Source organism: Plectropomus leopardus, chromosome 3 (assembly GCF_026936395.1).
Source record: "Plectropomus leopardus strain MGB_pleo_1.0 chromosome 3, ASM2693639v1, whole genome shotgun sequence".
NCBI lineage: Eukaryota > Metazoa > Chordata > Actinopteri > Perciformes > Serranidae > Plectropomus > Plectropomus leopardus.
Window position 1 is genome coordinate 18,821,968 of NC_142178.1, and position 26,909 is coordinate 18,848,876.

Here is a 26,909-nt window from a genome sequence, read left to right on the forward strand (position 1 = left end):
TTTTTCTTGGGTAGTTCATAAAAAAACACATTTTATAAACTCTTCATTTGTTTTGCATGCCAATGTGTGAATTGTAATGCAACTAGTGACTACAGCTGTCAAATAAATCTAGTGAAGTCAGTCAAAAGTACAATATTTCCCCCTGAAATGTAGTAGAGTGGAAGAAGAAAGTAGAAGGCAATTAAAAATATACTACAGAATGACATCGACAAAGTTAGAAAAAAAAAAACAGACTTTCTTGTTTATATGTTTTGGGGACAGCTACATGCATAATAACAGTAATGAACCTATGCAGATGAATATACTCCGTCACATTGTTTATGCAATCAAAGCGTTAAACGTTAGACTATTGAGCCTGTTAAGTTAATAACAGACAGGACGCATACTAAGTGGATGCATGGTGTCGCCATTGTGCTGCACAACTTCATGGGAAGGACGGATGTGGTCTCAACAGGTAGGCTGACGTCATCTTATATGGAGTGACAGTGGTGCATAAAGTTGAGGACATACTGGACTTGAGCAAGACATTGCCATATTCCAAATACTTAATTAATACTTACAATACAAACATTTTATTATTAGACTATTGCACATTTTTCATATAAGCTTTGACACCACTTAAATGTAATATCAGTAAAAAATAAAATACAATTTTAAAAAAGGATATACAATAATATAAAATGTATATATATATATATATATATATATATATATATATATATATATATATATACATATAATATCGATTTATGATAGATTGTTTATTTGGGGTCTCGATTAGGAGATAAGTTTTTCAGTCTGAATCAAAATTAGACATTTTATCCACAGTTATATATTCAACTGATGTTTCTTTGCAAAATTTTTTATTTTTTCACAAAATAAAGCATTCATGTTTGATTTCTTGATCATGCAACAGACGATTTATTTTGCTAATTTAGATTGTAAAAAAAAAAAAAACTTGCAAAAGGACCTAGGGAATCGCTTCAAATCAGTGGTAAGTGTTAAAAAGATTTTCAAGATTTTTCCACCAGTGGCTTTCACCAGAGTTAAGATTCATCTTGTCTGGAATATGAACGTCTGTACCAAATTTTATGCCAATTTATATTGTATAAATAATGATATTTGACTGGATAAGAGATGATTCTGACCTCCTGATGGCGCTACATGAAAGCTAAATCAGTGGGAGTGATTCATTAACCCTTTGAAACCAAGATCGACATCAGTTTTCTTGTGCTGCGTTCAGATGCATTTTGCAAAGATTTAAACCTTTGAAGCCTGAACAAACTGGTTGGATTTTTTAGAAAACATGGGGGGAAAAGTCAATGAGCAAGTTGACAAGAAATGTTCTGTAAGAAATAAGAAAAAGAAAATTAAAAGATTCTCAAAAAAAACAACCAAATCAACAAGCAAAAACCCTAGGGAAAAGTCAAGTGCAAATTATATCTTTAAAAAATGTTACAGAAATGAACATATTTTTAATTTGATTTAATTTTTAACTTTTAATTTTTTTAAAAAAAAAAATCAAGCTTATTTGCTCAAGTTTCAAATGGTTGATATCAAAATGTCAAATTAAGTTTTTTTTAAATTATTTATTTTAAATTGTATTCAACACAAAGACAGCACAATGCAAAACACACCCTTTTTTTGTTTGTTTTGAATTCCTCCTTTCTCTGACTGTTTTGGAGGGTTTTTTTTAGCTTTAGTTTATACTTTATTATTATTAGTGTTGTTGTTGTTGTTGTTTCATACTTGCATATTTTATGTGGTATTTTCACTATATTATAAATGGTAAAATTTAAGTTGTGGACATAAAAAGGCCAAAAGTTTATTGTGAAAATCTCTTAATAAAATATGTACAAAATATGCCAGATAAACAAGAACCCGAACATAGATGACAGCACAGATGATTGAAATTCTACACAGTACATAATAAAAATAATATTAATAATGATAAAAGACCATAATATTAAACAGAAATTAATAAAAGTCTAAAAATAAAAAAATATGTTAAAAGAATGAACATTGACAGAAACAAAACCAAACAAACAAAACAAATTAATATGCATATCACATCTGGGGGGTTCGCCAAGTAAGCCATAGTCATTTTGCATTTTGTGTTCTTAGTCTGAAAATCTGTTGCTTTTTTGTTATTTGTAAGAGCAAGAGAGGAAAGAGTTAAACTGAAATCAATTAAGAAAAGCAGAAAAATCGGGTTGTAGTCCTATTTGTTTTTTTGTTTTTTTAATGGAAGAAGAATCCCCCTATCAAAATAAAAATTAAAATAGGCTAAACAGTTCAAATATTTGTGTCTTGGTTTCATGATAATAACAATAATAATAATAACGATAATAATATATTTAAGGATAAAATCATGAGTGACATTACAGTAATAGAAAAAAAATGATAATTTAAATAAAACCAAAAATTCATTGTTATTTATATATAGATATATATATTAAAAAAAAGTTTAAAAAAAATAGTTTAAAAAAAAGGTTTCCGTGTTGCCCTGGTTACTCATAGCTAGCGCACTGATTTAGAACGGTGAGTCAACCCTTTCACCGGAACTACTTAATAGGTGTGCATTGGTTTTAATAGACACTATACAGCCAATCAGAGTCGAGTAGACATCAGCAGGGGGTTACAAATATTTTAGAGGGCGTTGATTTATCCACGACAATTGTGCGACATAGTTAATTATTAACTTTAGTTTATCTTCTTAGGTGCGATATATTTTTTGAAAAATTCCGGCGCAAATTTATGAGGAAAATCCCCTCAAGCTGCTCCTTTAAGATAAAACAAACAGACGCTGCTGGAAGGGTTTCCCACCGCTCCTCCTCCCTCCTCTGCTCCCCCCCTCCTCTGTCTCTCTCAGGGACCCAAACTTGTTTCAGGAAAAAGCGCCTGAACATATTTTTTTCTCTCGCTGGCTGGAAGAAACAGGACGACCGTGTCCGTGCCAAGGAGAAGGCGTAGACTTCCTCCAAACATTTCCTCCGCCATCTCCGCTTTCGAGACTCAAAGTTTTGAGGACTCTTTTCTACCAAGAGGAGTTTTTATCTGGCTTTTCCTCCTCCTTGCACCACCTGGTTGTTTCTTTCTTTGACAAGGATTCCTGTTCTTCCTCAAACATTTGAGCTTTTTTGCAGACATGGACTGGGGAACAGATCTTTGGGTAAGTTGACAGCTGACACAAGTAGAGCCCTCTGGGTCATTACAAAAAATACCTAAAGAGTAAGCTGCCCTGCTGTTGTTTTCGACACGATATGTACACGGGACTCCTGTTTTTCCACGGCAGGCCTGGGTTAAGTAATCTTGAGACAACCGCAGGAGTCTATCTGTAAACCCTGCAGCCAGAGGATTTCGCAACCCCTGCTCTCTGCATACCTTATCATAAGCAGAGGGGAGAGGAGATGTTTATAACTCTCTTTTTTTTTTTAGCCAGCCTTATCTGCACACTGTGGGCTAAAGGTGTATTCAGCCACCTTGTTTCTCCTCCCTCAAGCTCAGACTTGTGCTCTGCTTTTGTGACAACACCTCTCAGGAAGTGTTGAGGGCTCATTTGCGTGTCTTGTCACTGCATCTGGTCAGTGTCCCTCTCTCAGCCGGGATCACTGGCTGAGACTCATCAGGTCAGATAACCTCATCATCACTCCAGGACCCTGTGTGGAGTCAAAGGGACTCAGCTGGAGTGGCCTCTGATGGCCTCTGATGGTGACATGGAGAAAATCAAATATCACAATATTTTTACCTGAAAACCTTGATATCAATATTACAATGATATTGTAGGGTTGACACTTGGTGCTCTTAAATATTTACAGAGTCGACCAATATTTGTTTTTCACGACCAGTACCAATGCTTTTTATTAGTAGTTAATGAGACCGATAACTAACATTTAGAACTGATATGAATAAAAAATAAAAATGTTTCTGTCAATATTTAGGAATATAACAATATTTTGGAATATAACAAACTGCAACACAAAGCTTTGGTAAATGCTTTTTTTTTAACTGAAAATTTTAATAAAAAATTAATAAATAAAAATAGCTCCCTGAGGTTTCACAAAGTAGAAGTTCCTCCCATGCTGACACTTTCTTTCTTTCTTTCTTTTTTATTTATTCATTTTATCTGCAGTCATTAAAATAAATTGCCAAAACCGATAATCGTCAAAATGCCAAATAGCAGCCCAATAATCGGCCAGGCCGTTAATCTGTGGACCCCTAATATTTACACAATGAGAACAAAAAAGAGTGCTCAGGGTGCAAAATCAGATACATCTTTTAACCCTTTGAAACCTGGATTGACATCACTTTTCATGTGCTACATTTAGATGCCTTTACAAGTATTTAAATTGTCAAAATCTGAGCTTTGCTTTCTTTTAAAAACATGGGAAAAAGGTAAATTTTCAACTTGGCAAGAACTGTCTTGCAATTAAAAAAAAAAAAAAAAAAAAGCTCGAGAAAAATGTCCTCACAACCATATTTATAATATACCTAATTATATATTTAAAATTGTTTTTACAGAGTTATTATTTTTAAGTACTTTTAAAATCATGTCCTTATTTTCTTGTATTTTTTCGGCAAATTTTTGAAACATTCTTCCTAAGCTAGTCATTGCCTTTTCCTCATGTTTTTGAAGGAACTCAAGCTAATTTGTTCAGGTTTCAAAGGGTTAAATCACTCCTTTTTACAGACTTGCTTTTATGTGATGTCACCTTTACCTATTCATTTTTTTTATCTCTCATTCTCTATTCATTTTGATGCTCTTACTCCAATTATCTGTTCCTTATCCTTCTAATGTCCTGTTTTTACCATCTCTTTATTTTTTTATTTATTTACTTGTTTATCTAATCTCTCATTCATCTGCTTTTATCTTCTTTCTTTTGTTTGATCCCCACTGATGTCATGTCGTCCTCATATTATTTTTAGCATCTTTGATTGCATTTATTTCAATATTTTCTAAAACTTTATTCATGTAATACTTTGATTGCCTTTCAGGATCTGCCTGTTTCATTCCTTTTATTTACTTTACTTTTGTTGACCTTTTGTATACGTATTTTGTTCTTGTCAATTTTGTCCTACTTTTTTAGACCTTTCTCTGTTTGGTATATTTGTTGATATTTATTTTATTATTCCCAGAGCTCCTGCCTTTGCTTTGTAAAGTTATTATTATAATTATAATTATTATTATGATAAATACTCATCACTAAAGTGAACACCATGACTAAGAGGATAAAAGTAAATAATAGAGCGATAATAGAGCAGCTATAACAGTCTTATAAGTTCAGAAAATTAAATCACTTACTGTAGCGCAGCCTTCAAAACCTGGGAAAGATAACACTCACCAATGATATCACCATATCTAGTTTCATGTCATCATACAGATATAATATCAGTGAAGTTGTTGTAAATTGTTTATTTTAACCAGATAAATGTCACCTGTTCATGTGGAGGGCTGAGTTAGTGAGATCTGATAATTAGCACAGATGACAGCCCTATAGCTGCATAAGGCTAACTATTATCCTCTGTTTGTGGTCCATTCGCTCAGATTTATTTTCCTAGCAATTACTGATTTGTGTAAGTTGCATTGCCAAAATATGGCAATAAGATGATAGGAATCTGAGGGGAAAAAAAGTCAAACCTCAAAATCCATAGACGATGATATGGTGAACAGAACAGCTAGGCTAGAACAGTCAAAATTACATCACCTTATTTAAATGCAGCCTTTAAAACTAGAAAAAAACAACCCTAATGATATCCAAAATCTAAGACAATAGATGTATAGTAGGCATGGGAATCACCAGATTCCCCACAATACAGTACTTAAGTCACAATACAATATTTGTTCAAAAGAGTGCTCAGGATGCAGATTCCACGCTGTGTGTCCCTTAATTCAATATATTATTACATTTAATGATTTTAAAGTGTTTAGCTAATGTATGACTGTTTGGATCCATTAGGTGAAGAGTGTAAATTGAATTATTCATTCTTTACGAGAAGTTTTTATGGATGTTTTGACCCGTCTTTGTCTGTATAATCTGCAAACTGTTGCTTGTTGCTACTGCTCAGCAACCTTGAAAGCCTACAGACGCATAACCTGGAACACAAAGTTCCTTTTTTGTAACAACAACGAATTGGGGAGTGATCACGCAGCAGCCTCAGACCCTGGAAAATGAAGCCAGCGCAGAAGCACCAAAAACTGCACTTCCTCTAATGGCCACTGGAGGCTGGCTCCAGAAGTGACTCAATCCCCAAAGACCCCTATGTTAAAATGATGCCCAGCTTTACAGCAAAAATAAACATGTTTACAGCCTGGTACAAAGAACAGTTTCAGTCTATATCGCCAAATTCTCCCTTCATAACAAATGTACATGGGTTGAATTTTTTTTTAATAACTCACCCGTTTACATTTTATTAAGGCTCAAAGTTAAGCATAGGGTGGGCCGCTTTAAGTTACAGGCTGTCTGCTGATAGTGTCCTCAGCTTCTGAGTCAGATCCACCCCGTGCTCCTCCACAATGCCAGCCTCTCACTCAAATATGGTTAGTTCTGGCAACAAAAACACCAAGATGGCATGGCTGAAATGGCAAACTAGACGGCAGCCCACAAACCACTGGCTTTGTCACTGTAGCTACGTCCGTTTTTATGCAGTCTGATTTTAAGTTGTGTTGTTAAGTAACCAAAATCCAACATCCAGACGCCTCATGCCAGTGTTATCATGACACTGAATGACAATAATTAGTTGGAAGGTATCAAGAACAAAACCCACCGTCTTTAAAGGTTATAATGTTAATGTCCAGAAAACGTGAAATACTGAAATTGTTATACGTGTAAAATATCGTCACTCATATTTTCATTCCAACCGAAATTTAACATCTGTCCAACCCAAGAGTCCATCACCTTTCTCTCTTATATGATAATGCAGTATATATTAAGATGTAGTACCTTTTTTTCAAATGCATATTTTCCTCAAGGGAAAACTTTGTTAGTATTTGTTTTGTCTCCCAGAAAATTGTTCTTATTGCAAAAAAATATTTCTAATGGACTGACAAAGCAATTGATTTTATTGTTCTAGTAGTCTACCCAAAGTTGTATTTGTGTTTGCAATAATAATAATTTATACAATGAAAAATTGATATTTGGCATCCGTGTATTGATAAAATATTTTCACAAAAAATATTTTGAAACTATGCCAATTTTTCTTCCCCACTCCTAATATCTAGTCACATGTCATAGTATTGATTTATTGCCCAGCCCTAGCAGAAAGTAACAATTATTTTCCTTTTTGTTAGTCTCCTGGTTTCTCAATCAACCATTTGGTTAAGAAAACACCAGAAATAAGTAACAAAAAAAATACAAAATAAGAGAAGATTATGTCTTCAAGAGCAGTTATTGTGACCAACCAGCAGTCCAAAATCCAAACGCATCCTGTTTACTGCCCACAGAAAGGCAGGAAATCCTCACATTTGAGAAACTAGAGAATGTTTGGCATTTTTGCCTCATAAAAGGTTAATCAATTGTCCGAATAGCTGATCACAGACAGATTGATGTGGAAGATGACCTGAGGAAAACGCATGCTATGTACAGAATGTGTCTTGGCTCAAACAAAACGCCCTGTTTACGATGGTTGGTTTAATAGCTGGCGGTTGAGCGTAAACGCAACTAATTTTCCTTAATCCTGCTGTGACTGTTCAGAGTCCATGCCTCTGAGATTATTCCACCATGAAAAACAGACTGGGTGAGGCTGTTTAACACCAGCAAGTTCAAAATCATTCAACTGCTGCTGCGTGTGCTGTTGTTTGATGGCATCGGATAAACGGTGATTTATTCAGACTTTATTCGGGGGTGTGTTAATCATACCTAGAGCTTAAGCTATTAATTAACTGATTAGTCAGTTGTCAGAAAATGAAAAAAGCCAATGTTTATTTTCACTTGCAACTATTTTCTTAAAATCTGAGAAAAAAAGTCCATTGCACTCTCCCAAACCCAAAGTGATGTCATAAAATTGTTTATTTTGTTTGACCAGCAGTTCAAAACCTGAAGATATTCAGTTTATGATCACATCGGACAAATAAAAACTGAAAATGCTCTCATTTGAGAAGCTGGAACCAGTGAATTTCTGGTATTTTTGACTGATAAATAATTATTCTGTTATCAAAAAAGTTCATCATAAAAAAATGCTTCAACTATGTGAGCAACTATTTTAATAATCAGTCAGTAATTTTTGAGGCTTACATGTAAAACAATGAATGGAGCGTGTTGGGAAGAACAATGAGGAGCTAGCGTTTTATTACTGAGTGTCACCTGGAAAAATATGATACCAAAGTTAATTTCATTCGTGTACAAAAACTACATGATGGTCAACCAAAAAATGGACTGCAGTATGCAAATAGAGTCAGCTGAAAATTAAAGACAGAGATGCAACAACCTTTAACAACCTGCATTTAACTAATACAGACAAGTTGTATGAAGCATTATGATTTTTATAAATTGTAAACTCAAAAGTCGACGTTTAGGACTTGGGATTTGACTTGGACCTTGTCAATGTGGACTAAGGACTTGACTCGGTGCTTGCCTGTCTTGACTTGAGACCTAGTGTAAAGACTGGAGACTTACTTGTGGCTTGGTCCCCCCTCTGAAACAGGTTCTCCCTCCTCGCTAGATGCTCCTGATGAGAACTCTTATTTTGTTAGTAGAGATCTCAGCTGTCTCCTGATAAGCAGACGGCGTGTTGTACACAAACGAAAGATGATTTGATAAAGTGAAACGTGAAGTGAATCATGTCCTCATTTAACCCCAGTTAAATATCATACATTTTTCCTCTTTTGTATCTTTAAGGTTAAATAATCCTGTCATCCCACAATGTCTCACTGTTTATGATATATCAGCGTGATATGCAGCTACTGTTCATACAAAGTGAAATTACAACAATACTTTATGGTTTTCACTGCATCAGTTAAGACACATTTCCCCAAAATTCTGTCCCAGAGCCCTTTAAGAGATTATTCTAAAATTAGATGGTTAGATTGGATTAGATTATTTTTATGACTGTTTATTCTAGTGCACTATTCTGCCCGACATATGTGGCATCTTTAGAAACTTTGGGAAGTTCTGTTTGTTGGTTGATGTGGTGGAGTATAAGTCTGAAGTTTCAGGACATGGAAATACTGAAAATTCAGCATCAAAAAGTTACAGCTACAACTTTTTTGCTAAATGACTTGATAGGTTGGCTTATGTAAATAAGTAAAATGTTTAGATTAAAAAGTAAAAGAGAGATAATTTGGTCAGACCTGACACTTGAAATAAAGCTGTTAATTCATTTTTAAAATAAAATGTGTTGGTGCAAAATCAATAAAGCGGTGACTTTACAGGCACAAACCAAACACAGATATATATAAAAAATAGCTATTATGATATGTATGATATGTTATTAACATTTTGCAGTTATTGTCATTTAATACAGTTACCAAAGAATGGAAAAAATTGAGAGAAAAACAAATAAATTAAATGTTAATATTAATAAATGTACTTTTATCAGTAATAATAATAATAACAATAATAATAATAATAATAATAATAATAACAATAATAATAATAATAATAATAATAATAATAATAATAATAATAATAACAATAATAATAATAATAATAACAATAACATATATTGAAACATAATTAAAGTGTAGGTGATAATAAGAGAATAATGAAATACAAATGAATTCAATAGTCAGCCATAGTAGTACGGGGGGGTCCTGTCAGGGCTTAAGCGGTGTCAATAAAAGGCAGCTCAAAAAGAAGGAAGGCTTAAAAATACATTTAACAGAAAAATAAACCACAGCATACCTCAGTTAAAAAAAAAAACAAAACATGGCAATAATGTTTTGCTAAATGATCAGCAGATAAATTATATATTTCTAACTCTGAATCACATTTCTCTCTCTGTGCATATAAGAAAACAAAGTAAAACCCATATTTATAAAGGATTTTTTAGACGATATGCTCAAGGTTGCAATGCTTCTTGTTTGCATGCTTGATGGTTTTAGGGCTACAGATGTTTCCTAGAAACCACCAACACACACTACTTAAGTCTTTACTGGCATTTATTGATAGTGCAATCTGATTTAGTAAATCACTAGTTTGAAACAGTAGTTAATAAGAACTTGATAGCCACTGCAGCCAGTTTTACAGCTTACATTATGACTGAGGTGAGCTTGAGTCTGACCTCAGATCAGCCTGGATCAGAAAACATATGTGTGTCGTCACAGTGAGGGGTGGGACTAGTCCGACTGGTTTCAGGGTTTGTAGAGGCCCCTGGGACCGTCAGTCACAGGGCGGAGGTTCGCACTGAGCTAATGATTATCTCATTCCTGAACCCTCTCCGGCTGACTATCAGTATTTCCTCCTCTCGCACAAACATGCAGATGTGTTACAGTAAAGTAATGGGGCGTAGCAACAAAAGTGGTGAAATGCATGCAGGAATGTATCAAAGATTCTTCACACACTCTTAAACCTCATCGTAGCAGTTTGTTTCTCGTCCATCTGATTCACTCAATCGTCCTCCGATATTTTCTGATGCTGTTCCTTCCTCCTTCCTGCTTCCCAGCCCTCGCGTATCCAGGACATTGCTATCTGTGTTACTGTGTGATCTCCATTTAGCTTCCCCCTCCTCTGAGGACTCCAATATCTATGTCTCTGGCTCCAAAAGACCCAGCAGCCACTACACACACACACACACACACACACACACAAATATTGAACAACCAAAAAGTGGAGTCTGTCTTTGTTTTCATTTTCACGTTTGCCTTCAGTGAGCCCTCTACTGTAAGTCATGACTCTGTGTTGCGTAAATGTTACCTGTCCGACTGGTTTGGCTGTGTGTGTGTGTGTGTGTGTGTGTGTGTGTGTGTGTGTGTGTGTGTGTGTGTGTGTGTGTGTGTGTGTGTGTGTGTGGAGGCATAGATGTGTGTAAAGAGAGAGGAATGTTGAAAGGAGAGTTTGCCTTTATTCTCTGCTACGCCTTTGTGCTTTCTGTATGTGATAGAAATTGAAAGGAGTGAGGTTACTCTGTGTGTGTGTGTGTGTGCGTGTGTGTGCGCATGTGTGTGTGTGTGAGTAGGGTTATTCTTAGACTTCCACTTTCCATTTGTGTCAGATCCACAACCTGATGAAATAGTCAATCGACTATTGAACATTATTCGGCAACTTTATAAATAATTGATCAATTTCTTACAAATGGCAAAAACTCCCTGGTTCCTGCTGCACAAATGTGAATATTTTCAGGTTTAGTCTCAACATTTTTTTTTGCACCAATGTGTGCCTTTTCTGCATCAAGTTGTCATGTAGATCTATGCCTATGCTCATATGTCTATGTCAGACAATATGGCATTTTTTTAGAGGTCAGTATAGGTTCAGGGAACTTGAAAATAATTGTTACTTGCAGGCCTAAACCCAACACAGGGCTGTTCTCAGTGTCTACAGATGTCAGACAGCGCATTAAAAATGCAATGATGCATTAATCATTTATGTTTCTTTTGAAGCAAAAAAATGCTAAATGAGCTAATTCAAGCTTCTGATTGTGAAAACTTTCAATGTGATTGTGAACTGAACCTTTTTGAGTTTTGGACTGGTCAACAGGCAATTTAATGACATCACCTTGGGCTTTGGGATGTAGTGATGTTTTTTTTTTCAACTTCTCTGATGGTTCATTGACAGAATATAATCAGCAGATTAATCTTTTAATGAAAATGATGACGAGTTGCTGTCCTGAAGTATGTCTCTTTTTCTCTATCACCCACTGACAGACACCCTACTGTAGGAGACTCAGATATCATGGAAGCAGATACATCTATTCATCTTCATTGACAAAATAGTAAAAGGTTAACAAAGAGAAAGTTGTGATTGACTGAGCACAAAACCAGGAATTTCAACAGAAGAACATACAGTACAACAATTTAGGAATTGTGGCCTTTTGTACACAGTCCTCCAGTTATAGGCATGAGCAGGTTATGAGACAATCGGCCCGTGGACACAGATATACAAACAACCCCACCACCCCACCTATAGGACCAGAAAACACATAGTTTGTTGTTTTGCCTCTCTTTTTTGTTGTCTTTTGTCTCTTTGAGGTCATTCTGTGTCTTTTTTTGTTAGTTTTGTGTCTATATGTGGTTGTTATAGCCCCTTTTGTCATTATTTTGTGTCTGTGTTTTGTGTGTCTGTGTATTTTGTGTGTAGTTCTTTAGCATCATTTTTGGTGGTCATTTTGAGTCTGTTCCTAATCAGTATGTGTCTCTTCCAGTGACATTTTGCAGGTGAATGCCAGGGTGGCCCCTGACACTTTGGGTCCCTGGGCCTTGGCCTGGTTGTCGCATTTAGTGATGCATGTGTGGCTTAGGGGAGATAAAATGCAGAGGATGGATTGAAATAAATGTTCCAGACAGTGCCTGTCTCCCTGAAGATAATTTCCGATTAATGTTCTGATTATTATCATGATTTATAGTTTGGTCAATGAAATGTCAGAAAATATATATATATTAAAAAAAAAGTGTTCATCACAGTATCCTGCAAACACAAGGTGATATCTTCCAATTGTCTAAAACCCAAAGTATGTTGTTAAATTTTACATGTGGCAAAGAATAAATAATCACATTTTAGTGGATACACAACAGTGCTGGAAAAAAATATTTAAATGATTAATCAAAAATAGCAGATTCATTTTCAATCAGTCAGCTCTTTGATTAATCAAGCAAGTGTTTTAGCTCTAGTTTGAAGTCTCACTGACATTTACGAAAACTTGCTGTGCTCCCTATAGAGGCTGGACTTCAGCCGCCTTCACTTCTTGTTTCAGGGGTTTTTCGCTTTCAGTCTGGCTGAAACACATGACTGACTCAGCCAGTCCAGAACATTTCACCTTTTGACCTTTAAAAAACAGCAGCAACAAAAAAAAACAATCTCTGTCTTTCTGTGTGTATATGTAGGGTCAATGTCCTGCTGAATTGTCTTGAATTTGGACCATGCACTATAGTGATTGTGACACTGATCTAGCAACTAGCACAGAGCCAAAATAATGAAAAATGTGTCACTGTCCAAAAACCCTGTAGACTGCACTGTGTCAGCTGTGTGTTTCTCAGCAGATGCCTGCAGCGCATTGCACATATGTGCATGTATGAAAACATGTGTTGCTCTGTGCTGTTTCTCTCTTAGGACCAGTGTGATCACATCGACAAGCACACGCAGTCGGGCCTCGACCTGGTGGAGCGTTACATCAAGTTCGTAAAGGAACGGACAGAGATAGAGCAGAGCTACGCCAAACAACTCAGGTGTGCTTTTGGTTTATATGAGCTTTTTTATTCATGTGTCTTTGTGCATTTATGCATGTGTGTAATAGCCACACTGCTTCTTCTAACAGGAGTCTATCAAAGAAATATGCCAAACGAGGGAGCAAAGAGGAGCAAGACTGCAAGTAAGAGAATAAAAAAATTCCCAGTTTTCTTCTTTTATTTTGCATATTTAAAAATGACAATCAAATCTTCACAAAACCACATTAGTTGCTTTTAGCCTCTCAAGCTTTACATTCTTGCACCACACATATGCAGTAGGTATGATAGAGTCAATACTCAGCATTTGCAGTAAATTTTGAAACAAAAGGCATTTGATTTCACACTGATGTTAACAAAAGCAGCTTCTTATTTCATGCTCACAACCACATTTTCTCCGCTGAAATGAGAAGTGTAGCTTAGAAGCACAAGGTAACATTAACACCAAAATTCACTGTGAGTCATTGAAAATCTAGTTTAAAATATAGCAGCAAACAACTATTCGCTATGTGAAGACGTAGTGGAGTAATGGCATCCTGATCTAAAAATGAAGTCCCTCGCTCACGCTCCCTCTGTGTGTGTTGTAATCAGAGCTTCTCTGTTCTTTGTTATGGTAGCCTGTCCAGCCAAGTGTGTAGACCCATATTAGTGCATGTGAGTCCTGTGTGTGAATCCCATCCCACTGCACTGAACTCATACAGCAGTTGTCCCTGATAACACCGTCCCAACCCACAACATTGTCGCAGAAGCATGGTGCCAATCCACCAGTCCCCCCCCCAGGTTAATGCTGTTAGCTCTCTCAGCACCCTTTCACCTATTTGAAAACTGTGTGCAGACAACCTGAATCAATCAATTATCTCATATCAATCATATATATATATATATATATATATATATATATATATATATGCTCTGATTATCTTTTACAGCTTCTTTATCTTTTTGGGGCTCTGGCTCATTATAAGTGAAGAATCCCGGGTCTTAAATCTGCCGCTGACGTATGCTTCACTTATACAAGAGAAAATGTTTTAAGGATGAGGAACAAACAATGACAATTTCCCCAATCCATAAAAAGAGGAGGACAGAGCTGCCACATTCTGAACTTTAAGCTTTAAACTTTGAAGGAGCGTTTTGGCTCCCACAAGGTGGATGTTACAGTCCTGAAAAGACATTTTTCAAAAAAAACCTGGAACCCCACTACATAACTTAAACATCTTGAAAATAATTCTAGGTTTTTACTTCAGTAGGTAATCTAGTTAGGAGGACAATGCTCATGTTTGAAACTTTTGCAGATAAACACAGTTATTTATTCCTTTCACTTTTGCTCATGTTTTATACATAGTAGCACACCATCTATGATGCTTGTGGAGAAAAGGCCTGTCCACTTAGTTATAGTTGCGAAGATATAATTGAACAATTTCTGTTTGGGGGGTGGGGTTCAGTGATGGGTTAATAAAATATTGGTCTCTCCAGCTGTGAATATTTTCTAAATTGTTTCTCCCTCCATGCTGCAGGTTCAGCAACCACGCATCATTCCAGGAGATCCTGAACGAGCTGAACGATTACGCCGGCCAGCGGGAGCTCATCGCTGAAAACATGATGACCGGCATCTGTGTGGAGCTCACCAAGTACCTTCAGGATATCAAACAGGAACGCAAAACAGTGAGAGAGGGAGGAAGATCACGTGGGGGAGGGAAGGAGGGAAGTTGGACGTTTTGCAGATTGACTTGGTGTAATCATCACAAACTGCAGCACATAAACTGAACAATCTTTCTTTCCCAGCACCTGTCTGACATCAAGAAGGCCCAGCAGAATTTAGAGAGCAGCTTTAAACATCTAGAAAGTGTAAGTGATGTGTTGTTTGTTTACAACTTGCATAAATTAGGAGAAAAAATGTCACTTGCCTCTTGTGGTCATGCAGAAGTTTTGTTTTAGTTTAAAAGCTTTTTTTAAACAGGTGTGATCATTTCCCGCCAGTTCTTACACTTAATTTCTGACACTCCAATTAATTAATTCCAAATATTTGTTAAACCAGCTAAACTTAGAGTCTTGTAGTCCTTGCACAGCAGCTTGGCTGAGCGTGCAAAAATGTGCAGTTTTTTAAAGGCAAACATTCAAATCATCATATATGAAAAATAAGGTCTCCAACTACAAATTAATGATAAAGAAATGTTTCCTTGAATTTCTTGTCAATGATGTTTCTCAGTCAAAAACTGATTCTGAACTCAACAAAAGTTGAGCTGGGCTGTGTTTTCCACTAAATTAAACATTCCCAGGAAATTTTCAAGAAACTAAACACTCTTTGTTTTAACATAGATTTAACCAGTTACCGGTATATGGCTCTTGCTTCAACTCTAACTTAGAAAATTATTGGAAATTTGCTGATCTGTAAATGAATGTTACTTATTTTTATCTTTAGGTTTCGTATTATATGCCTCTGAGATTTCAGACCCGTTAACGGTACAAAGAGATGAATGGAGGTGCGTTTTTAGATACTGAGGGAAAAAAAACAATTAAAAAATACTAAAGAAATTGAACAGCAACATCTTTTATTTCTTTCTTTAGCAGAAAGTAAATCCAGTGCAAAGAATTCACAGCAAGGTCTGTTGCTGCTGAATATTTTAAATGCAATTTTGGTACCTCTGTCTCATAGGTCACTCTTTCTTAAATGTATGTATTAATTATTAGGTAGTTATTCAGTTTATAAATTTATAAGGATCCCTTGTGGGCCATAATTTAAAACAACTTTGGGATTGACCGAAAGAATCTCTGAGACAGACATCTCAAAGCCAGGCCAAATTAAAGTAAATCTGTCTGCATTTAATACCAGCAAAGCTTTATGAGTTAATGTATATATTGTTTCTAAATTGTGTTAACTGACCCTTTAACATACAGAAACATAATGTGCTTTATTTGGTGGAAAGTCCACTTGCATTTTAGCATCTTTAGTGGGACAGAAGTGGGACTTATGCATTGTTAATACGAAGCTCTGTTCATTTAAAGTGTTTTTGTGTGTGTGTGTGTGTGTGTGTGTGTGTGTGTGTGTGTGTGTGTGTGTGTGTGTGTGTGTGTCTGCAGACTAAGAAGCGCTTTGCCAAGGAGTGGGCGGAGGCTGAAAAAGCCACACAACAAGCAGAGAAAACAGAGAGCGACCTCAATGCTACCAAACTCGATGTCGAGAAAGTAAACACACACACACACACACACACACACACACACACACACACACACACACACACACACACACTTTAACACCAGCATCTGAGTGCAGATTTTTTTAACCTTTGATTTTTCAATTTTTCAGTTAAAAAAAGAAATCCTTCAACTTTTCTGGTCTCTCTCCTTGTTTCTCCTCCCTCCACCTCTTCCCTGCGTCTGTTCGTGCATCGTTCCCACTTTGCATTTTGTTTTGCATCATCTCACCCTCTTCTTGCATCCTTTAATGTTTCCCTCCCTGTCTCCTCCATCGCTCCACCTATCTCTCGCTCTAAAGGCCAAGCAACACGCCCATGCCCGCACACACACGGCAGAGGAGTGCAGGAGCGACTATGCAGCACAGCTCCAGAAATACAACAAGGAACAAAACTTCTTCTACTACACAGAGATACCGCAGATCTTCAATGTGAGACAAAGACACACATAAACACACACACATTGCATTGCAGCTGGGCAGAGCTCATACTCCTGCTTAGGGGATGTTAGGGACTATTTTTTACTTTTCAGAGGAGAGGGATGGCTGGGGTTAGACATTATTTTGTACCCTCCCTGAAGCTACAAATATTTTTCCATGAGCTTGCCTGAATGACTAGTGGAAAACACATGACCCTCCCTCCGCCATAAAGTAGTTATTAGATTTTGAAAAAACGTACCCTTTGATGTTTTGAAGTGAAAAGTTGAAGAAAAATTCTGGAGTTGGAAAAAACATCAGTTTTTCACTGTTGCATGTCGTGCATGATTTTTAAATCATGCAGACAGTTTATTTTTGGCCATATTTTAAATGAGACATGTGGAATAAAGTCATTTTGATGAAATATCCCAATATTAAGCTTAGATTTGGTTATATTTCTTCTAATGGAAGAGTTTGTGGCACATGATGTGTCCAGGGCTGTTGGAAATTAAATTAAATTAAATTCCTTTTTTTTTTTTTTTTTTTTTTCACAATTTGTAGCTTTAATAAATGGTGTAATTTTGGTTTAAAAGTTAAAAGTTAAAGTAGTTAAAGTTTTTTTGCATGGTGTCTTTAATTATTGTCTTTAAAATAAATCCAAAAAAAATTGTGTTCCCCTCCCCTGTGCTCAAAACATTTTTTACATGCCTTCCCCTCTTTGCACCCCCCCACCCCCACCCCCAATTAACAAACTACATCAGATTAAATTAATCCTTCTCCAGTGTTTTTATACAAAATTGAATATGCAGTTTATAACCACAGACACTGTGAATATAAAATGAAATTTAAGGTTGTGTGTTTGCGTGTTGAACAGAAAATGCAGGACATGGATGAGCGGAGGATTCGGCGGCTGGCGAACGGCTACTGTCAGTTTTCAGACATTGAGAAGAAGGTGCTGCCCATCATCTCCAAATGTTTAGAGGGAATTTCTGCAGCAGGGATGAAAATCGATGAGAAACAGGTGAATGTTAGAAGTTTGTTAGATTATACACGTCAAAGTTTTGAATTCTCCCCTTGATTAGTACAAACAAGAAAAACATACCTCCCACAATCCACTTCCTGAGGTCTTGTCAAGCAGAGACTCCAGGAAATCACTCCACCTGGCCAAGAAAATGTTCCCCACATAACCCCTGACTTTGTTTCCTCTGGAGAAGAGCCAGGCTCGCCCGTTTCCCCCTGTTTTTAGTCTTAATGTTAAGCTAATCACCTGTGCTGTGTCTCAATTTGGATACTTCTGTAGGCCTACTAATACTCACTAGTATGAGTAGCAAGTATGAACTGAGTGCGTATGTGTGTTCATATTGAGGAGAATGGCAAAATGCAGTGCGCTATTAGTACCCGGACACGCTCACAACGGTCAAAGAGCGTGGAACATTGGACACTTCTCACCCTCAGCCACCATGTTGCCTACATAGCAAAAGGGGCGGTTGAAATGTCAGCCAACTACAGTGACTGAAGTAACAGAAACATAGGCGATATTTGTACTATACAGAGATCCGAGTGGTATCTGTCTTCTCATCTAACCTTTGACAAGAAAGCGGATCAACTTAGTTCTTAATTTGTCAAACAATTGGCCATGAGATCTAACAAATCTGGTGAATACATTTCCTTAGGCGATTAAAGAAAAAACATTTTGAACCTTGCATTGTTTACATCTATGTTTATCATCCCCGTCTGTTTTGGCAAACTGCTGCATTTCTTGGCATGTTAAAACTCCATAGGGAACATTAAAGGTCACATTCTCTGAATTTAAAAATGCACATGTGAAATCTTGTGGTGTCGATTGCAAATAACAACCAGCTAAAACTACTCCCAGTTAGGATGCCTTCAGTGTTCATTGTTCAGGAGATTTTTACAGAGAGCCGAAATGTTTGCAGAGGTCTCTTCCTCTCTGAAAAAAACAGAGCAGTGAATAAAACCTGTAAACTGAATAAAGCAATTTCAGGTTTAAAAAATTCAGTGTTTTTTCCGTGCTGCTCATTGCGGAGGGCTGCTAACTACGGTGGCGGAGGCAGAAACGGAAAAGTCCCAATCTAGAGCTAGTGTTTGATTTGTCTGTTCAGGGTTACTGTATAAACATGGCGGTGCAACATGGCAGACTTCGTAGATGAGCATCCACTCCTTACGTAGAAATAAACTGCTCATTCTAAGGTAATTAAAACAACAACTCTTATTTTCAGGTGATTATACACCAAAGAAAACATATTATATTATATTTTATTTTTTGCCAATATAGCCCCCTAAATCCTACACATGGGTCCTTTGAGTTTGTTTTTAGCTGTAAAATTTCCTGTTGAGTACAACTTTTAAAGTGATGATGTGTTCATGCAAAAAAAAAAAAAAAAACCTACCTACCAACCTAAAAAATCGAGTGTGAACCTGTGTGTCCCCCTGCAGGACTCGATACTGTTCATAGAGCAGCACAAGTCTGGTTTTGAGCGACCTGCAGATGTTGAGTTTGAAGACTACAGCCATGGAATCAAACCAGCAACCTCTGACTCCAGCCTCAACCCCCCCAAAGTGCGCGCCAAGCTCTGGCCTTTCAGCAAGAAGCACAAGGTGAATCTGCACTCTGTTCACATTAGCTTTGTTTCTCTCAGAGTTTGCATGACAAGCACAGCGTCTCAAGGACAAGATATTCACTGCCTCTTCCCTCTCTGCTTCACCTGCTTTTGCATTTGATAACCTGAAAATCCTCCCTGTCCTGTTCTTCAAACATGGCTCAACTAATCCGGGCTAACAAGTTGTTGTCAGGCTAAAATTGTCCTGTCATGTTCAAAACTTGGTTCCTTAAACTCAGTTAAGAGGGATAATGTATGTCTTCAAACACTGCATGCTCTTATTTTGAAATACAGGCAACATGAGTAGGGACTGGGAACAATAATGAGCTCCCAAATATTTAAGTTCTGATCAAAGAGACTTTCACAGTTTTAATTTGTAGCATTAATGTTTTTAATTCATGAAACCCTAACCCTAACCCCGACAAAATCTATGTTAAAACAAATTATATTTACAAAAATAACAGAGATCAGATCAGTCAGATTTATGTCATAGTTATAAACTTACCTAAATTAAAAATGCATTACATGATGCAAATGCATTTAATACATTTTAATACATGCACATTTGATAGATGCTCTCCCGAAAAAGATTTATTTATTGCAAAACCAGGACATTTCTACATTATTGTGCAACTTATGAGTTGTATTTGATTGCATCTTATTGTTGTGTATAATAAACCCCTTATTCACCCAGTTAGAAGTTTAAAAAAATGCTGTCCTTACACACGCTAAAATGACAGTTTATTTAAATGAAGTCTGGAAGGTTTATCGACAATGATTTTGGGGCTCTTTCTGATTAAACTAAAAGGATCTAATGCTTCATCCAAACAATGTTAGATTTTTTTAGGACCTGTAGTTCATGCAGATCGCTGTGTGATAACCATAGGCGATTTTTACACAGAGATGATACTATAGGACCGCAACAAAGTCCCTATTTTATACCACCCTTTAATTTTTACACAGAACCAACTCTGCATTGCGGCATCCTGCAATCAAAAGAGGCATGACAGGCTTGACCAAAAGTAAAACCTACGAAGACGAACCTAGATCCTAGATCAGTTAAGCGTTTCCACCGCAGTCAGTACTTTAAATGTGAACAGGGTTGTTGTCACCCACTGCCTCTCTATGGGATATTTATAAATAAATAAATGTGTGCAGTTGTTTTGTGCAAAGTTTTTTCTCCAAGTAAGGATTAAAATATATGCAGTTCATATAATCCTGTCAAAAATGAATATACTTTTTTTTTAAACACTTGAAGATCCACAAAGTTGTCTTGTGAAATTAAAGGTGTGTTGATGGATTCACGGCATCGTCTCATGCATTGAGTAACATTGCAAGTAAACAATGCACCTTAAAAGTTGCCGGCAGTCGGCCCATTGAATGAATTTTTTTTCAGTCTGCAGCTGCTGCTGAAGGCTGCAAACATCCTTTCATTTTATATTAATAGTTTACAAATGAATAAAAAACGTGAATGAACAGTGGTTAAACCAACCACAGCTCAGCCCTGAGCACAGAGAGTTGATTCTCTACTGACCATTGAACGGACTACAGGGTTTCTTCGTAGCTCCACCTTTTAGTACCAGATCTGTGCGCTAGGTAACCTAAGCAGAGAAGTGACAGTTCCAAAGGTACCATCCACAACTTTTCATAATGGAAACGCAAAAAAATGCGTACCGAACTGAACTAAAACCGTAACAACCTGCTGTGGAAATGCCTCATGAGAGTGTTTAAAACCCCCCAGTTAAATCTCTTCTTATTTCCCTCTTGTTGACCATTTTAGGAGTGCAAAATGATGCTCACATGGTCTCGTAACAATGCATTACAAACAAAAACACACAAAACTCAACTCACATTCCTCTCATGTCTCACTCCACCACCCTGTTGCCCTCGGGGGCCAATTCTAATTCCAGTCTGCTGCACAGACTTGCCCCAAAACGCCCCTCTCTCTCTCTTTAACTCTGTGTCCACTTTATTACAAAAACTTCTCCATCTTTTTGACTCTCTCCCCTCTCTTCTTCTCTTCTTTTCCTCTCTTCACCAGTGTCATTTTCTCCCTCCTTTCCTCTTCTTCCTCTGCTCCCTTGTCTCTTCTTCCCCTTCCTCAGTTTATTCCGCCGTCTTTCTCTCCCCCGTCCCCGTTCCCACCGGCCAGCCGCCCCCTCTCCCTCCCCCTCTCCAAGCTGCAGCACTCCCCTCTCTCTGTCTGCCTCAGAGAGTTTAATCGCTCTATCAAACCCAGGATTTCCACCTTAAAGATATTACACAAACAGCACTCGGTGAGTGACGACATCTGCACAGGTCCCCCCCTCGCTGTCTGTGAACGTGTCCCCCTTTATGTCTCATATTCATTTAAATAAGCTGTTGTACCTGGTCTTGCCAAGCTTGTTATTGTGAAAGTGTGTTTCCTACGTGGTGTGTTTGCTGTACACCTAACTCATGCTCATCTCTCTCTGTCCAGACATCGCACGCCGAAAAGCAAATGGTAACACTTATTAACGTTACATAGAGGGCAGACTTAAAAGGTGCTCAAATAACAGTGTTTTTGGTGCTGGATTCTTCTGAAGGGGAAATACTGATTAAAGAGTAACTCCACACTGAGTTCTGCTGCACTGACCTCTGTAGGTAAAAAGGTATAAAGACCCGGTCACACCAGAAACACACGCACTGAAATTCATCAACGCGTCTTTGAGAAACAGGTTAGTCACATCGCAGGGTAAGCAGGTGAACTAGTTTGTAACGGGTTAGCCAGTCAGGAACACGCCAGCATAACAGGAGGTTGTTCTATTTTCTCTGTACTATGGCATTTAATTTCTATCAGCAGAGGTTAAATAAAACCTAAGCAAGCTTCCTCCAGTTTGGACCCTTCTGCTCTCCATTTACTTAAAAGTCAGCACTGTCGAAACAGTTGGAAGTTGGTCAACAGTACAAATTTGTATCTCTCGCATTCACTTAAGTTAAACTTGATGCAAGTAATTCATGCAGATTTTCTCTGCTGCACTGATCGCATCAGTTCCACTAAAATTAGCTGATTTTGCCGCAACATTTTGCCGTTTTTAAATGCAGGTGTGACCGCGTTTCACATGACCAAACCTTTGATCACAGCTGGATGTGGTCCATTGAGGTCTAATGTGCTTGAACCAGCTGTGATGCTTCATAGTGTTTTGAAAGTGCATGTTCTCACCACATGTTGGCTCTTCAAGCAGGATTACTTTTCTGGGTGCAGTTACTCTTTAATTTACAAAATTGAATACCTTGTTGTCATAACACAGACATAACACATGAGGGAAACATCATTAACTTTCTCTCTAAACTAAATATCAAAGAATGATGACTTTATTCTGTGATGCCAAACTAACTTTTAAAAGCAAGACTGATTTTGCAAATGCACACATGCAATGTCTAACATATTTATTTTATTTGTAAGCAGAGCCACTACCATCTTAACTAGAAAATAACTCCGATAACAACGTCACTATATGCAGAAAGTAATATTATCTTTTGTGGTAAGTGGTAAGTTTACCCAAATTATGAAAAAACAAATATTTCCTCCTTACCTCCAATGGTATCTAGCCATGGAAAAATGCTATTTAGACCTGTAATGGAGAAGAATGGTGGAGGAAACTTGGCTTTTTAAAAAACAGTTCAAGAGTAACATTTCCTTTCAGCAGAAGTGTCAACGCAGTATCTAAACAAACATACTGTGAACAGTTTTCTGTCTGTCTCTTCAAGAAATAGTCATAATTTGTTGTCATTCAGAAGATGTCCTCTTAACTCTGTAATCTCATATTGTTGTTTAACTTTGTCTCTGTGGAGAGAAAAAAACTAGGCTCTTTTTTTGAACTGAAGATTTGAGAAAATCACCCATGCTTTTCTGATGTCACACCTTGCTTATCTGCCTCAGTCAGTCGACGTGAGCGCCACTCAAACTGGTCCAGAAGTCTGCAGCGAGGCTTTTAACATAACCAAAATGTTTTAGCAGTTTAGGGGTCAGAGATGGTGATACAAGAGCTTATTTTGCTTTTTGCATTTTTACGTCTCAGATAAGGAACCTGTCTCAAAATCTCAGAGAGCCTAAATTACTTCTTTTTTTAACATTGTGAATTAAATCTTATTTGCACTTGTTATAGTTTTCCTTTTATATGGATTTTAAATTTGAATGATCATTTGTAAATCAAATTTAATTCTTGCACTGACCTAAATGTGCATTTGCATGGCATCACAGGAGAAAGACTGCATCAATCCAAAACAGCGGTATTCTCACAGGATGTAATACGGCTCCAAACAGTCCTCCTCACTCTCTCTGTCCATAACCATGCATGTTTCGTCTTTTTTCCCATTACTACTTGAATACCCGGGACACAGTTTGTTTTCTTAACACAGAATAATCATGTGTGTCTCTTGTTAGGTTTCTTTCTGTGTGTGGACGTCTTATGATCAGTGGGAAGGAGAGATAGAAACAGGGAGGAGTGACATCTGGTGGTGATAAAGTTGGTGTGTACATGATGCTTATGATGGTTAATGTGTGTGTATGTGTGTATCTTCATATTGTGTGTGTAGCCGCCTCCTGCGGAAGATTTCTCTCACCTTCCTCCTGAGCAAAGGAAGAAGAGGCTGCAGTCGAAGATTGATGACATCAACAAAGACCTGCAGAGGGAGCAGGACCAAAGGTGACAAAATCATCAATTGCAAGCTTTCACATTTACTTTGAAAATATTATCAGGTGCAGGTGAAGGTGTTAAGAAACAACCTCTTTCTCCTATGGCAAGTTTAAAACTGCAACAATACCTTTGTCCTTTTTTTGAACTTGTATGTGTTTTAAATATCAGTAAATCTCCTGGTTAGCTCAGCCTGCATATGTGAGAAGACCCTGAAGCATTTCTATTCAACACTGAACAACTTCATTTCTGCCCATGTAGTCGTGGTAAAAGTGTGAGGAAAAATACCTTCATTATTTTTTATCAAGATTTTAACACTGAGCTAATCTGCTTCATCAGGATTGTGTGGGTGTGGTTTGTTCAGATTTGATTGACAGTAATTTGGCTATATAAGCAAGCAACCCGAGGACTGTAATAAAATCTGTAATAAAAGAGTCCAGATAAGGACACAGATATACACATCTCATGGGAAATAACCAAATTAGTTTCAACTTTGGCAGAAAAGTGCGTGTCAGTATAGGACTCCACTGCCTATATTGAAAATCTGATTGATAAAATTGGTTTTCAAGGCTTTAGAGGAGCACTGTGTACGATTCAGTGGCTTCAAGCTGTAAGGACTGAAGATTTCAAAGAGCTGAAACTTCTCCCATCTGTCCAGCATGAAATCCATGTTACAATTCCTGCAGTGTTCATTGTTCAGGAGGTTTTTACCGGGAGCGAAATTATCCACAGAGGTCTCTTCCTCTCCAAAACAAACAGACTAGATGATTGGAATAGGTTAAAAAAAAAAGCAATGGATAAAACGGTTTAACCTTACAAATCAGTGTTTCTCCAACGCTCAGTATGTTGAAGACAGGCTGCTAGCTGAGCACCTGCTACTTTGCTCAACTTTTTTCTTTGATAACTTAAGATCCAGACGTTCAGGAGGTTTTTCTTTCAGTAGCCAAATCATCCGCAGAGGTCTCTCCCTCTCCAAAGCAAACAATCTAGATAGTTTAAACTGTTAAAAACATTGAAAAAGCAGTTTCATGTTAAAAATCAGTGTTTTTTCAATGCTTTGCTGTTTGGCTCATTGCTGAAGGGCTGCTACTACCTTGGCTGGGCTACTGTAGAAACATAGCGGACTCTGTGGACGAAAACTCCTTTGTGGATATTGCTTTATTGTGATATCCTTGTATGATTTTTGCGTGTGTGCAACAGGCACATACGCACATATATTTTTAAGTGATCAAATAAATTTAATGAATTGATTCTGTCACATTTGTTCCTATGTTCGGGGCTGTTGTTCATGATTTGGTCTTGGTTTCAGTTTGAAAGCTGTAACACTTTTAGACAACAGATTCTCCTAATTCCTGCTGTAATATGACAATACCCCTCCAAACCCCATCCATCACCTGAAATGTAACTGCGAGCGAGGCTTTTTCACCCATCATCGTCGTCCGACCTCACTACTGTCATGTTCAGCAGTGCGTCATGTATCTACAGCACATCTCCCAACTTCTAAAAGAACGTCTGCCCATCTCTCCTGTCCTTATCAGCACTGCTGCACAGGCGAGAAACTTCCTTAATGAGTGCTAACATTTCCAAAACAATGACACTTTTCTTCCTCCGTCCGACCTCAGTGAAGCACTGGAGAAGATGAAGGGTGTGTATGAACACAATCCACAGATGGGAGACCCCAGCAGTCTGGAGCCTCAGATCTCAGAAACTGCCCAGAATATTGGACGCCTGAAGGGGGAGCTCGCCAAATATGAGGTTATCTCTCTCTCTCTCACACACACACACACACACATATGCTAATATTGTGTGCATGTCAGATCAGATTACAGTATTTATTTGTGCAATAACATCTACTGTTGGTTCATCACAGGCGTGGCTGTCAGAAGCAGTGGGAGGAGAGGAATCCTCCAACGCCATCAACAATAATACTCAACATGGGTAAGATCTGTATTTACTGTATTTAAAGGAGTAGTTCGACATTTAAGGAACTATGCTAATTTATTTCTTGCCTGGAGTTTTGAAAAAAAGAGATGATAAACCCCTGTAAAACAAATTTACTTTTGGTAGGCATTTTGACGCTCACAAAAATGTATCCATTGATTGACAGATATCTCTTTAACCATGGAAATCACGGCACCTAGTAGCTCAGTTGGTAGAGCGGGCACTCCATGTACCGAGGCTACGTCCTTGTTTGTTTCTAGCTTTGTCCCTTTGCTGCATGGCATCCCCTCTCTCTCACACTTTCACGCTTAAGCTGCCCTATCAAGTAGAGGCATAAAGCCCAAAAATAATCTTTAAAAAAAAAAAAAAAAATGTAAGTGTTTGGGAAAAAATAACCGGAAGTTATATGCTCGGCTGGTGAAGTCAGAGCGTGCTTTCTCTTTTGGCCCAATGAGGCAGAAGATCCTGGTCATTTTACACATCAAAGACAAACGTTTTTGGCCTCATGCGCCCCTGAGCAACTTTCATATGAATAAATGGGGCCCTGCCTCCAACGCCGTATCCAGTTCTCTTTATACATCCATGATAAACATCTTGTCATTTTTACACTTCAGTGTATGGATCAAATCAATGTTAATTAGTGCCTATTAGGGGCAGGTTTTGTTTCCTTTGGACAGAGTCAAGCTTGCCATATCCCCCTGTTTCCAGTCTTTATGCTAAAATAACCAGTTGCTGGATTTAGCTTTATTTTTACACAGATGAGCGGTGTCAAT

At 37.4% G+C, this 26,909-nt stretch overlaps 1 protein-coding gene across 3 annotated transcripts in view; it reads left to right on the forward strand.

Annotated features, from left to right (window-relative positions):
• The first annotated feature begins 2,664 nt into the window (after positions 1-2,664).
• Positions 2,665-26,909, forward strand: part of trip10b (thyroid hormone receptor interactor 10b) — a 28,778-nt gene continuing 4,533 nt past the window's right edge. The window contains exons 1-13 of one of the 3 annotated variants that reach the window (XM_088075821.1): positions 2,665-3,172; positions 13,200-13,315; positions 13,405-13,458; positions 14,827-14,974; positions 15,095-15,157; positions 16,391-16,495; positions 16,806-16,934; positions 17,794-17,940; positions 19,377-19,538; positions 21,646-21,816; positions 24,098-24,207; positions 25,818-25,950; positions 26,066-26,133. In XM_088075821.1, the coding sequence (XP_087931947.1) occupies positions 3,149-3,172; positions 13,200-13,315; positions 13,405-13,458; positions 14,827-14,974; positions 15,095-15,157; positions 16,391-16,495; positions 16,806-16,934; positions 17,794-17,940; positions 19,377-19,538; positions 21,646-21,816; positions 24,098-24,207; positions 25,818-25,950; positions 26,066-26,133 (1,430 nt within the window). In that variant the 5' untranslated portion in view covers positions 2,665-3,148. Of the gene's footprint in view, positions 3,173-13,199; positions 13,316-13,404; positions 13,459-14,826; positions 14,975-15,094; positions 15,158-16,390; positions 16,496-16,805; positions 16,935-17,793; positions 17,941-19,376; positions 19,539-21,645; positions 21,817-21,998; positions 22,023-24,097; positions 24,208-25,817; positions 25,951-26,065; positions 26,134-26,909 lie in introns of all 3 variants that reach the window. The other 2 variants (XM_042484596.2, XM_042484597.2) reach the window with 2 other exon arrangements.